The sequence below is a fragment of the Glycine soja genome, chromosome 18, assembly GCF_004193775.1.
Source record: "Glycine soja cultivar W05 chromosome 18, ASM419377v2, whole genome shotgun sequence".
Classification (NCBI taxonomy): domain Eukaryota; kingdom Viridiplantae; phylum Streptophyta; class Magnoliopsida; order Fabales; family Fabaceae; genus Glycine; species Glycine soja.
Window position 1 is genome coordinate 54,252,012 of NC_041019.1, and position 13,030 is coordinate 54,265,041.

At 33.3% G+C, this 13,030-nt stretch overlaps 2 protein-coding genes across 2 annotated transcripts; both read right to left on the reverse strand.

Annotated features, from left to right (window-relative positions):
- Positions 1–358: 358 nt before the first annotated feature.
- On the reverse strand, positions 359–4,466 carry LOC114395284 (ATP-dependent zinc metalloprotease FTSH 6, chloroplastic). Its single transcript, XM_028357020.1, has 5 exons — positions 3,641–4,466; positions 2,517–3,057; positions 1,932–2,245; positions 1,368–1,608; positions 359–864 (listed from the first exon to the last, which is right to left on the reverse strand). Exons 1-5 carry the CDS (start codon positions 4,237–4,239, stop codon positions 523–525), a joined length of 2,037 nt encoding a protein of 678 aa, XP_028212821.1. The 5' UTR covers positions 4,240–4,466; the 3' UTR covers positions 359–522.
- Positions 4,467–5,628: 1,162 nt separating this feature from the next.
- LOC114395709 (pentatricopeptide repeat-containing protein At2g36730) lies at positions 5,629–7,424 on the reverse strand. The gene has a single exon (XM_028357547.1). It carries the CDS (start codon positions 7,343–7,345, stop codon positions 5,828–5,830), a length of 1,518 nt encoding a protein of 505 aa, XP_028213348.1. The 5' UTR covers positions 7,346–7,424; the 3' UTR covers positions 5,629–5,827.
- Positions 7,425–13,030: the final 5,606 nt, after the last annotated feature.

Sequence of the window (13,030 nt, forward strand, 5' to 3'; positions counted from 1 at the left end):
TCCACATAGAAAAGTGCTTGTTCATAAGCAGAATGAACAAAATACCTTCCAGATCCCTCATATTTCCAACCCCTTAGCCATAAGAACAAACCCCAACTCACTTAAGAAACCATCGACTATTTCTTTTTCCCATGTAACTGCTTATAAATGAAAAAGCCACTTTGCCGCATAATATCACATTTTACCACTTCCATCATAATACTCTTTTGGTGGGTCGGTGTGATAATACCTAGTTATAACTTATTAAGTGTTAACTTATTCTGTCAGCGTCTCTCTCGTGCTCTTCACAAATTTTATTAAGTAAAAAGGTAGCTCGTACGTTTAAGTTTTATGCATGGTTAAAACCAGTGATAGTAAATACAAGAATAATAATATCATACAACTTCTGAAACAAGATGAAAGGCAATTATCATTTATCAACAAAATACTATCTCAAAACTAAGCTCTATACCAGTACTCATGTACAACGTCATCCTACTCCATTACAAAGCTATATAGTCTTTCTCATCCCTTGAATTACACTTATGCTTCGATCAATTCCCGAATAGGGATTCTATCTATCTTAATTGAAGAAATATCAGTGAATTCTGACAATATAGCTCTGAATTCATCTCCACTAAGGGTCTCCTTCTCAAGTAGCACATCCACTAATTTATCAATTGCATCACGGTTATTCCTTATGTGATTCTTTGCAATTTCATATGCTGCCTCTATTATCTGGCTCACTGAGTTATCAATGTCCTCGGCTAATTTCTCTGACATTGAGTTCCTAGCCAGCATTCGTAGCACCACATCACTACTTTGCACTGCAGGATCAGTCAATGCCCATGGTCCAATCTCTGACATGCCAAACACTGTTACCATCTGTTGCAAAAAATTATGACAATTTGTCAGCATATGGTAATTTCTAAATTTCCTTTCTCATTCCACAAAAGGAAATAATGTTGTTGAGGATCCGGATTCCTATAGTCACTCTTCATGCATTCATGCAGTCAGTAATTTAAAACCGTTACATGACTATTGGATAAAATTTTCAGTAAAATAGACTTAAAAGTTAAAACATGCATTTGGGATCGGAGATGTTCAATCTTCATCCAATAGTTTTTTTTAAGCAAAGTATTCCCATAGCTGGACGCCATGAAACAAGAGGTAGAGATTATCGAAGTGAATTTTACATTTCCCAACAGTTTTTTCCATATGCATAGTCAGGGAATCGAATCCCTGCAACAAGTTTTAGGAATTTAACTATCTACCAACTATGTTGAACCTTGTTGTTTCATTCAATAATTATAATTGCATTGAATGTGTGAATGCATGCAAAAGTGACTAGAGTGAATCCATGTCCATATTTTGTTGATACTACTAACCTGTCTTGCTATTTGTGTAACTTGTTGCAAGTCCCCAGCAGCTCCAGTGGTTATCTCAGTTTCACCAAATATGACTTCCTCTGCTGCTCTTCCCCCTAAGCCTCCAACTATTCTAGCAAATAATTGCTTCTTAGAGATGAGAGATGGATCTTCACCTGATATGAACCATGTTAAGCCCCGGGCTTGGCCTCTGGGAACTAGAGTGACTTTCTGTACTGGATCATGCCCTGGTGTCAGTGTCCTACAAATTGTAAACGTTATTAAATTACACTTCAAAGACAACAAATTCAAATGTTGAACAATATGAAGCAGTTAGAAATTTCACTCTCAAAAAGTGTTCTAAAGGCCTTTTTGGCAGTTTTCATTTCTTTTTAATAAAAATAATTACAATAATTGATCTCCTTGCTTACATTATTTTCTGTACAAATATTGAACAACAGGAAATAAAGTAAAGCAAATTTTCGGTTAATGAAAATTTTGAAATAGAAGTAAAAACAAAAATCATTTTCTCAAACCGCACCGGCCTTAATTTTTTTTATCAACATATGTATTTGATGTACTTACGCACAAACAGCATGTCCAATTTCATGGTAAGCCACCAGAATTTTGCTTTTGCCATCAGTCATCTTGGTTCCTTCCATGCCTGCCACAATGCGATCTATGGAGTCATCAACTTCTTTCACTGTGATCTTATCTTTGCCCCTTCGACCGGCAAGAATGGCGGCTTCATTCATGAGGTTTGCTAGGTCTGCACCACTGAATCCGGGAGTTCTCATGGCAATGACACTAAGAGAGACATCCTTGTCAAGCTTCTTGTTGTTACTATGAACTTTCAATATTTCTTCCCTCCCTCTTACATCTGGTAATCCAACAGTAACCTATTGGAACAATTAAAATTTGTCATGTCTGATAATTTTGTTGAATTTTTAATAACTAGTTTAAAAGTCATACCTACCTTGTTTATATTAATAATGTATAGAAATTAAACTTTTTGTCATATATGATAAATTTGTTGACTTTTATAATAACTACTTTAAAGACTATACTTATAATAAATTCTGATTGATTGATAGTTTACACTAGTCATTCAAAAATTAAAGTAATCAATAATAATGTATAGTGATTGGGAGGGGTTAATCATTAACATACCTGCCTATCAAACCTCCCAGGTCTAAGCAAAGCTGAATCAAGAATTTCAGGTCTGTTGGTGGCAGCAATGACTATAACTCCGGTGTTTCCAGTGAAACCATCCATTTCAGTGAGCAACTGATTCAGTGTTTGCTCCCTTTCATCATTCCCTCCACCTATACCTGTACCTCTCTGCCTCCCTACAGCATCTATCTCATCAATGAATATCAGACAAGGAGAATTTTGTTTTGCCTTGTTAAACAAATCCCTCACCCTTGAGGCCCCTACACCCACAAACATCTCAATGAACTCTGATCCAGATAGGGAAAAGAAAGGAACCCCAGCCTCTCCTGCAATTGCCTTGGCCAGCAATGTCTTTCCAGTCCCTGGTGGCCCTGCCAGAAGTACCCCTTTGGGAATTTTTGCTCCAACTGCAGAAAACTTCTCTGGGGTCTTCAAGAACTCAACAATCTCTTGGAAGTCTTGCTTGGCTTCATCCACTCCAGCTACATCCTCAAATGTAACTCCTGTGTTTGGTTCCATCTCAAACTTTGCCTTACTCCTGAAGTTAACATTATCATCAAATGAAATAATGTCAAGGAAGTTGTTCAATATAACTAGTTTATATCTATGTTAGTGTCATATGCTAAATATAAAATAAAATTCAATGATCTAAGTATGTACTCCTATTAAAATCATGATGATTGGCTTGGAATATTAACCTTTTAATTTCCTACTGTGACTCTAGGTATTATTCAGAGAAAACTAGTTTATCTATATATATGGTAAGCACTCATTTACCTTATTGCTGCAATTTCCCCTTCTGTATGTGCTCATTTTACTGTTATTTTGAGAATTATCAAACCAATTTTATGAATAAAACCGATTCAAAACCAGTTCAAAGAATCAGAACTGGTTCATCACCGAAACCAAAGAACCAGTTCAGCTTAGTTCTTGGCAATTATAACCAGTTTAGTTCGGTTTTCTGTGTTAAACTGAACCATCAACAGCTTTACTTAGCATATATGCATATATTTTTTTTCCTAATTAAAAAATAAGAAAAATAAATAAATGAAGAATACTAATTGTCTAAATACCAAAAACTTGCTAGTTACTGCAACATATACTCATTGCTAAATTCATACCTTCCTAATCCAAAGGGCAAGTTGGGGCCACCAGCAGGATTATTAGTTGATGTCCTCAAGAGTAGAGAACCAAGCAATATCAAAGGAAAAGCCAAATTTCCCAACAAATCAAGTACTGCAGGCCACCAACTAGCTTCCATGGGATAAGCAGCAAAATCAACATTTTTATCCTTCATTTTCCTTATTAACTCCTGAGGCAACCCTGGTAACTGAATTTTGACCCTTTGGATTTTTTCCAAGGTTGGATTGTATATCTCTGCAATAGCAACTGTTCCATTCTCAAAGAGGTCCACCTTCTTGACAGCACCTTCATCCAAGTACTGCAGGAATCTTGAGTATGATATTCTGCTTGAGGTGGAAGCAGCTGGGCTTTCTGGCTCAGCTCTTGTGGGCTGAGCAGCAGAAAGCCCAACCATTGCTGGGGCCAACCCAATAACAGCAGATGATAAAAGCTTCCTCTTGCTGAATTTGTTATCTAACAATGATTGTTTGCATGGTTTGTCTTTGTTGTTGGCTTTTGTGAGGTGTGTGTCCTTGGAAAGGTCTTGAGGCTTGTGCATCAAAGTGGGGGAGACTGAGAAACATAGGGCAGAAGACATTTTATGATTGCAAATTATGGTCACCTAATTTGTTATTTGAGTGTCTAGTGATGAAGTGTTACTCAAGGATATGATGGTGTTGCACTTAATTCGTTATTTGAGTATTTAGTGTACAAGAATTGGTTTGGAGGGAAGGAGCAGATTTTGCTTTAAAAAGGAGAGAAAAATGGGAACCTTCTGGTACCTTAATTTGGAATTTTGTTTGAGTAAGGTTTTTGTTGTCTTGTCCTATTTTCCATTCACGAAGTGTCTACTATGTTCATGTATTATCCATGGTTCCTTTGTTGACCATTCTTTGGTTGTTTAGAAATTACTAAAGATTGATATGGAAATGATTGTCACAGGCAACAAGTGAACGGATGTAGAGGATATCCACTATATTTCCTGCGTGATCGTAAGTAACAACCACACACTTGGAAGAAGTTGAAGTGGTAGTGTGGATTGATTGGACTTGTTAAAACACCAAAATTTTGGTAAGTGAATCCTAGGCTCAAATGTTGCCACCTAATCAAATTATATTCCTATTATGTGTTTGGCTTACGCTGGAAAGTGTTAAGATCAGTGGATATGATTTGACATGGCTTTTTCCAGAGACTGAATTTAGCTCACAATTTTGGGTTTCTCCCAAATTTATCTAAACCACTACGTCAATTCTATTGATTATTGCAAAGATTTCTTATAAACTTAATAGAAAAAATTTACCTTCCTTTCTCAAAAGGGAAAAATGATTATGATAAGCCATAAGTACTCATATTACAAACTAATAACACTTCTCTACCTAATGACAGTTTAAATAAGACACTGCTCTCTGCCTCCAGCATTCCAGAATAGGTAATGGGGAAAAAAAAAAACAGAATGGTAAAAACTATAAAAAAGCTAGCAGGAGCCCAAAGTGATAACGAGACAACCCAATCAGAAGGCCCAGGAGGAGCATTAAAGACCCCAACATATAGTTGGACCCAGAAAGCTAAAAACAAAAAGACCTCCATATATGAGATTACATATGCGGAGATAGTTATGCTGGCCGCAAAATAAGAAACGGTTATAGCTAATTGGTATTATTCTTCCGTATGTAATGATCATTGGTGGATGATAGTGAAATTGGCATCCACCATCCTTTTGTTCTTTCGCAACAAATTCCAAGCATCAAACTGAATCATAGTTTTGAATTTGATGCCATCCTAGTTGAGTATCAAGCTGCTGGAAGATCATGCACATGTTTAGCCAAATAAGCTAAACCAAAACCCATAGTACTCTTAACATCTGAAATATAAAACCGAGAAATGAAGGAAAACTTCGGTGAATATTGATTCACGGGTTTGCTATAAAAACTAATCATGAAAATTGAACCAGTTTTTCAACAAGAACAGATGGAATTTGAAAGTGAACTGTCAGAAATGGGGCAAACGTTAACATTCCTGCTGTGTGCCAACATCCTAAATAGATTATACAAATAAATGGAAGAAATATTTACTCACAAAAATGATCAACAGTACAAAATTTCAAAAGAGCTCACCCTTTGTCCTTTTCTAATTTCAACATCAGACCAATAAAAAAAATTCACTGAAAGCAACTACTACAACCAGTATCAGTTAACCATCTTCAAGTGCAGGTTCAATCCATCTAGAAGATGATAGACAGGAACCAAATCTGGGCAAGGATCATACCCTGCAAAGAACCTATGCATGGACCCACCTAAATCAACACAACTCTCTCCAGCCACCTTCTTCATCCCTCCATCTCTCATGACCCTCCTCACATTAGCCGCTTCCTCCCACATCCCCACTTCAGCATACATGTTAGCAACAATAACCAAATTCCCTCCCCTCCTTGGCTCCTTCAGAAGCAACTTCTTGCTTACTCTTTCCCCAATCCCTGTATGGTCATGCACATCATGAACAGTGCATGCACTAAGCAACGTCCTCCACACAACCGGGTCAGGCTCAATAGGCATGCTCTGTATAAACTCATAGGCTTCTTCAAGACGGCCAGCACGACCCAAGACATCAACCATGGCTCCATAATGTGTCATCAGGGGCTTGATCCCATGGACACATTCCATGTCATGAAAATATTGGTAACCCTCATCTACCATCCCAGCATGGCTACAAGCACAAAGAACCCCAAGATAGGTCACATAATTTGGACGTATATCACGGTTGTCATTGTTATTGTTATTCATAATTGCAAAGAGTTCAAGGGCTTCCTCACCAAACCCGTGTTGAGCCAACCCCAATATCATTGCACTCCATGTCCACACATTCCTGTTCTCCATTCTCTCAAAAACATCCCTTGCATAACCCAAAGCCCCAGACTTCCCATACATGTCAACAAGAGCAGTACCCAACTGAACACTCAAAACCATCCCTCTCAAAACCAACTGAGAATGAACCCACCTTCCCAAGCTCAAGTAACCCAACTCAGCACAAGCAGAGAGCAACAATACCATGGAAGTCTCATCAGGCTCAAACCCACAACCCCACATCCTGAAAAAATACCCAATCCCATCACCCAACCAAAGACTCTCAACACAAGCAGTCATAACCGAGTTCCAAGAAACAACCGTTCTCTCAGGCATTTCACCAAACACCTTCCTTGCATCCACAATCTTCTTACAACACCCGTAAAAGTTGATCAAGTTGTTTCCAACGTAAACATCAGAGTCCAAACCACATTTAACAGCGTCCGCGTGCACCTGCTTCCCTTCAAAAAGTGCAGAAGCCACAGCACAAGACTTAAGTAGAAAAGGGAAGGTGAGTTTGTTGGGCATAGCACCTCGTTCTCGCATTTTTCGAAACACCCAGAAGGCTTCGAGGGGGGAATCGCTTGCGGCGTAGCCTCTAATGAGAATGTTCCACGAAATGGGTGATGGGGTGGCGGCGTGGTGGACGAATGATCGCGCGTGGCGAAGGTTCTTGGAGGGAGAGAGGGAGCAAAAGTAGACGAGTTCGGAGAGCACGCGGGTGTCTTGATAGAGACCAGAGACGTGAACTTGTGCCTGAATTTGACGGAGTTGGTCCATGGAACGACACGAGTTTAGGAGAGAGAGGCATTGCTGCTTCTTCGAGAGGGACTGTGTTTTCAGTGTCCGGAACCGAAGAACCATGCATTCGGCTTTCAAGTGCCAGCATCTGCGATTTTCATCGTACAGTTTAATGGAGATATCTTATCTTATTTCACATGCAACAATTATAAGTTATTTTTAAAATAAAAAATTAATCACATGTACTAGAGCCTTCAAGTATTATTTGTTTTTCTAATTAAGTCTTACACAGGATTTACCATATATAATCCAGAAACATTCAATTGAGATAAGTGTAAAGTTTTGTTCTTAGGGTTCTTGCTTATATAGTCTTTTTCTAAGTTTTGTAACCGTTGTCTCTCCCTTTAATAGCACAAAGAAACTTAAAGTTATGGACTGGTAGGTTAATACAGTATAGATATATTAGTTTTTTTTCTCTATTTTAAAAAATGGACACTAATTAATTTATTAGCACGGAAATGGTATGTATAATAAGGTTCAGTTAAAAATCAGACAGTCGTGAACAAGTTAACATAATGATACCTTTAGAGATATTAAAAAAAATGTTAATAGGATTCATCATTAGTCCTACCCACTTAAAAAAAAAAGGTGATTTATTGAAGTTTAGTAGTAAACTATAATCGAGAGAATGAGTATGAAAAGAATAATATCACTACAAAAGATTTTAAAAAAATGTGAAACAATTTTAATGTAAATCCTTGTGAAAGTTGCTCAATGCTTTGCAACATTTTTATTGAACCAAATATATCATATATTTTTAATTTGAAATGATGCTCCACAATAAGAGTTAAAGATGAGTTGAGTCAAATTGAATTAAATCAAGCTCAACTCACTCAATCAATTGAATCACCTTGAGTTTGAAATGAACTGTTTTTGTTGAGCTCAAACCCTACTTAATTCAAGCTTGCATATACCTTAATATAGCTAGCCAACTCTATTCAATTTGAAAATATAATTATTTTCTATAATTTTATATATTTTATTCAAAAATAAAATCAATTAAAAATTAAATATATAAATTTAATAATATATAATATCAAGCTAGTTCATAAACCAATCAAGTCAAATTATACATAATTTAAATTTAACTTATTTATTTAATCAGTGAAAATTATAACTTAATTAATTCAGTTCATTTAGTTGATGAATAAGTTTAATGAGTGAATTATCGAATTCAATCTTGAATTATTTAAAGTTAATTTAGTTTATTGTAAGTGTTATCCGCATCAATATAATTGTAGCAAATTAAATCAGAGATTCAGAATGACTTCAAATAAAGAAAATTTTACCAAATTTGCAACGAACCTACACCCTATTAATTGTTTGATACAAATTTAGAACAAATTTTCCACTTTTTTACAGCAATATTAACATGGAAATAAAAACGATACTTAACACAATTTATGTGACCATCAACATCCATGATGCCATAGTCGACATTGGCAAGGCAAATGACAAGAGCACTACTTATTACAAAAATTGACAATTCAATCATTCGTAATTCTATAAGGCAATCAGAAAGTTAAAAGGGTTATGGCTTCGTCACCTTTTGTCAAGTGAGCAATGCTTTCCTGGCCCTCAAGAAGTACTCCATCAAATAATGCATCACCATAGCCAATTCCTGATTGCTTGGAAGAACTCCTCCAACATTGCTGATGTCGACGGTTCAATTTTATGATCCGTGGTTTGTTAGTAGTTTTATAATTAAAATTAAAGATTACCCTTTTATTAGTGGTTCTTCGTGGTATTAATTGAATCGTTTGAAAAGTATAGCCTTTACTCGGGGTTTAATTTGACAAGGAACTGCTAACAAATTAAGGTTGTGTTTGGATTGGGAAAGAATCTGAAAGAAAAGAAAAAGAGAAAAAAAAATAGTTTTTCTTCACTTTGCAATCCCTCCATCCTCTTTTAGTGCAGTTGTACATAACCAAGTAAAAGTGTTACATTTCTTCTTCTTCTTCTTTTTAAAAAAATCTTTATTAACAAAAAAATTGCATGGGCACAAACTCAACACTTCATTCTTACATGCAATCAATGAAAAATTTGCAACTGATAAAATTAAAATAAAATGTTAACATGTCAAATTAGATAAAAATAAAAAATCTAAATTTTAAAATTAAAATGGAAACCCACTTTTCTATATATAAAATAGAAAACCCATAATTCTTTCCTCCATCTATATAATTACCTTTCAATCAATTAAATTATAAATTAAAAAAATTAACTTCAATTGATTATTTTCATTCGTTTATTTTTTTAAAATATATTTTCCAAGTTTTTTTAACATGGCATTCTAGTATAAAGAAAATTAAAATTCTTCTTTTTCTAGTTTGTTAATAACATAAAAATGAAAAGGAAACACTAAAGATATATTTTTACATTTTACTGAAACATTTATGTGTTCAATAATATTCTTATCAAATATATTTTCTACAAAAACAAACTATAAAAAAATAGAAAAGATAAAAATCATATTTTTCCTGCAGCTAAGTTGTATCTGAAAACTATTGCAAGTAGTATGTTAATTTGCATGTTTTCGTTAGAATAAAATAACAACATTTTGATTTTGTATTTTTTTAATCATAAAATATTTTTTTATATTTTTCTATTTTTGTATACCAATTTAAAAATAAAAATAAAATGGCATATTTATAATTAAAAACAATTTCTTCAAAACGAACTAACTTAAAAAGTTCCTTTATATCATGTCAAATAATCCTTGACGAGATAACAAATGTGATGTCCCGATACAGGGTTGTGACTGGCACCAAAGTTTTAGTGACATAATCCATCTTAATTAGATGAATGAATGGCCGGCTATGTGTCCAAACTATATTAGGGTAGAGTATAGAAGAAATAAAGCTTTTTGACCAATTAAAAAGAAACAAATCTTGCACTTGAAGTTTAAGTATATATATATATATATATATATATATATATATATATATATATATATATATATATATATCCTGCAGCCATATATTGTCAAATAGAGACAGCTATAGATGGTTGACAAATATATTAACATTTTACATAGCATTCGTCATTCAATCAAAACATAATGAAGAGTTTGTTCTGTTGTATTGTATTCTTCTTAATTCTACTCTTTAAATAAAACAAAATGTGTCATTTTTCTTATAAAAAAATGCCAAGCTATGTTATCTTTATAAATATACTGAATGTAAAATGAAATGAAATCTGTAGAATGTTCTATTTTGACTTATTCTAATTTGTTTATCACACGAAACTTAATTCCACGTACCAAAAAAACGAAACTTAATTAATAATCGTCCTATGGAAAACGTCGTAGATCAGATGCAACAAGCTATAATGAATAGTAGTAATCACCAAACCCTGTAAAAAAAATAAAAAAAAGGTACTATAGTAATCACCAAACATTATGGTGACTGGTGAATGCACGTGATTGCCAGGAAAATAAAGCCATTTCCCAATTTTTAGGAAACATTAAAATATATCCTCAAAAAGGGAAAACATTAATATCTCATACATTATCCAAGTATTTATAGTTAGGAAATTTCTTTTCAAAATAAACAAAGTTAAATCTCTTCAATATAGTATATCACTTAAAAAATTTCTTCATGAGGTAACTAATGTCATATCCCATCGCAGCGCTGTGACTGGCACCAAATTAAGGTTGACTAACAATTAGATGAGTGAATATATGGCTGGCTGTATGTTTTAACTTAGTTTGCCCAGAAAGTGGACTAATAAATGCAGAATATAGAATAAACAAAGCTTTTGATCAGAAAGAATAAACATTTACATTTCTCGATAATAAAATGGAATGTATTTCGACAAACAACAATGCCACTAGGTTTCTTAAGTGCAGAAAACTTAGGCATTATAGACTCTTTAAAGACTTTCATAAAAGGTCTCATTTAAGTGAAATGTTAATCATGAAATTTCTAACACGCTTCTTTTAACATTTCTCTATTAAAAATTACTACAAAATTATGAGTAAATTCATTAAATAAGTAAAATTTATAAATTTTTGTGATTTTAAATAAATTTCAGTAGAAAATATGTTTAGAAAAATGATTGCTACTAGCTAGCACTTCTCCTCTAACAAATATCTACAATCGATGGATCCTAATGGTGTGTAAGTGATTGTAACATCTATATGAATAATGTATAGATTAATGTGTGTTAATGCTCAATTGGTTAGGTATTCATTGGCCAATATATCCTTCGAATGTTAAGCCTTTAGGCAAAGGCAATCAGTTAAAGGATGACTATAATGATTTTTATTCATTATCCTGAAGAGTCCAACCTAATAGGTGAAGGTGATTTATTATACATTCGATTGGAATTATATGTGATACGAATAATATTTACTATACAAATTTAATTGGTTAGGTTTCATATTAATTAGCAACAAATTAAAGTACAAATTATAATATAACACACACAATTCATTTTGATTTTACTACTTAATTTTTTTATTTTACTACATGAATTTTTCTTATATTTGATTTTAGTACATGAGGTCAATTATTTACATGCTAATATATTAATATAATATTTTTTTCTTTAAAATTTTTATCCCCCAACCCCAGATTCAAGCACCTCCTTTTTTTTAATTGTAGTCCTTATTTTCTGTTTATAAAAAAGTTGTCAGTAGAAAATATCAGACTATCAACACACATTTTTTAATATATATATATATATATATATATAGTCGAAACTTAATACACATATAATGTATAATAAAATTTATCTTTTATCAAATATATTTACACATACGTAGAAATTTAAGTAGTGTTATTATCAAATATTACATTTTTTTTTCTTCTTTTATTTCAGTTTTGATTTGTTTCCTTTTTTTTATCTTTAAAAGACATTAGGAAGCTGAAAGCCCATATATATATATATATATATATATATAGCAAATCAATGTAAGAGTTCTTCTTCTTTCTTCTTTCTTCTTTTTCTTTTAAAAGAAGAAACAAGTCAATGATTTTGATTCTATTGTTATATTTACTTTCATGATATATATGATATTTACTTTTTATCAAGTTAAATTTTAAACAATTATTAATAGTAAAAATTAATCATTGTTAACTTTTTCTTATCTTAAGTTAAATTAATTTTGCCCCTCTCAAAAAAAATAAAAAAAAAATTGGTGTGGTCCCTTATGGATGCATGATAGTCACAAAGTATATCGCCACGGAATAATCATATCATCATAATTATTAATTAGACCTTAACATAGCTAGAAATAAACTCAACAACACTATACTTAGCCTTAAGACATGAAGCTATAACCATACTCACCACTCAAGGCTTGTGGGAAGCATGGTCCTGCTTAGTGAAACATACGTACCTATATATATATGCAGAGTTTTCATATTGTCGTTTCAGACTTGAGCATAGTCGTGCTTAGCAAAACACGTTCGTGCTGATGTCCCTGGGAGTGAAAAGATGAGAGTTGTATTTAGCCTCTCTTTTTTTAAACTAAAAACGATCCATTTTTTTAGAAAATTAAAATACAAACCAAATAAAAACGTAATATTTTCATATTTTACCCTTTATAATTTGAATTAAGTAGGGCATGCTAGCTTCAGCTATGTAACTACGACTGATAGCTTGCCTAATTAGAGTTTACGTACCTAAACCTTTGTCACACTTTTTCTCATTTCCTTCCCTAACCTTCTCTTTAATTAATTTGTTTGTCGTATAGATCCCAAGCGTATATTAAACGTCTCCTCCCAACTGCTATATATACTA

Coding starts and splice junctions, on each gene's coding strand:
- LOC114395284 (XM_028357020.1), bottom strand. CDS start 4,239: ATGTCTTCTGCCCTATGTTTCTCAGTCTCCCCCACTTTGATGCACAAG. Junction 3,058..3,640: donor TTGCCCTTTGGATTAGGAAG/GTATGAATTTAG, acceptor TGTTAACTTCAG/GAGTAAGGCAAAGTTTGAGA. Junction 865..1,367: donor TTACACAAATAGCAAGACAG/GTTAGTAGTATC, acceptor TTTTTGCAACAG/ATGGTAACAGTGTTTGGCAT.
- LOC114395709 (XM_028357547.1), bottom strand. CDS start 7,345: ATGGTTCTTCGGTTCCGGACACTGAAAACACAGTCCCTCTCGAAGAAG.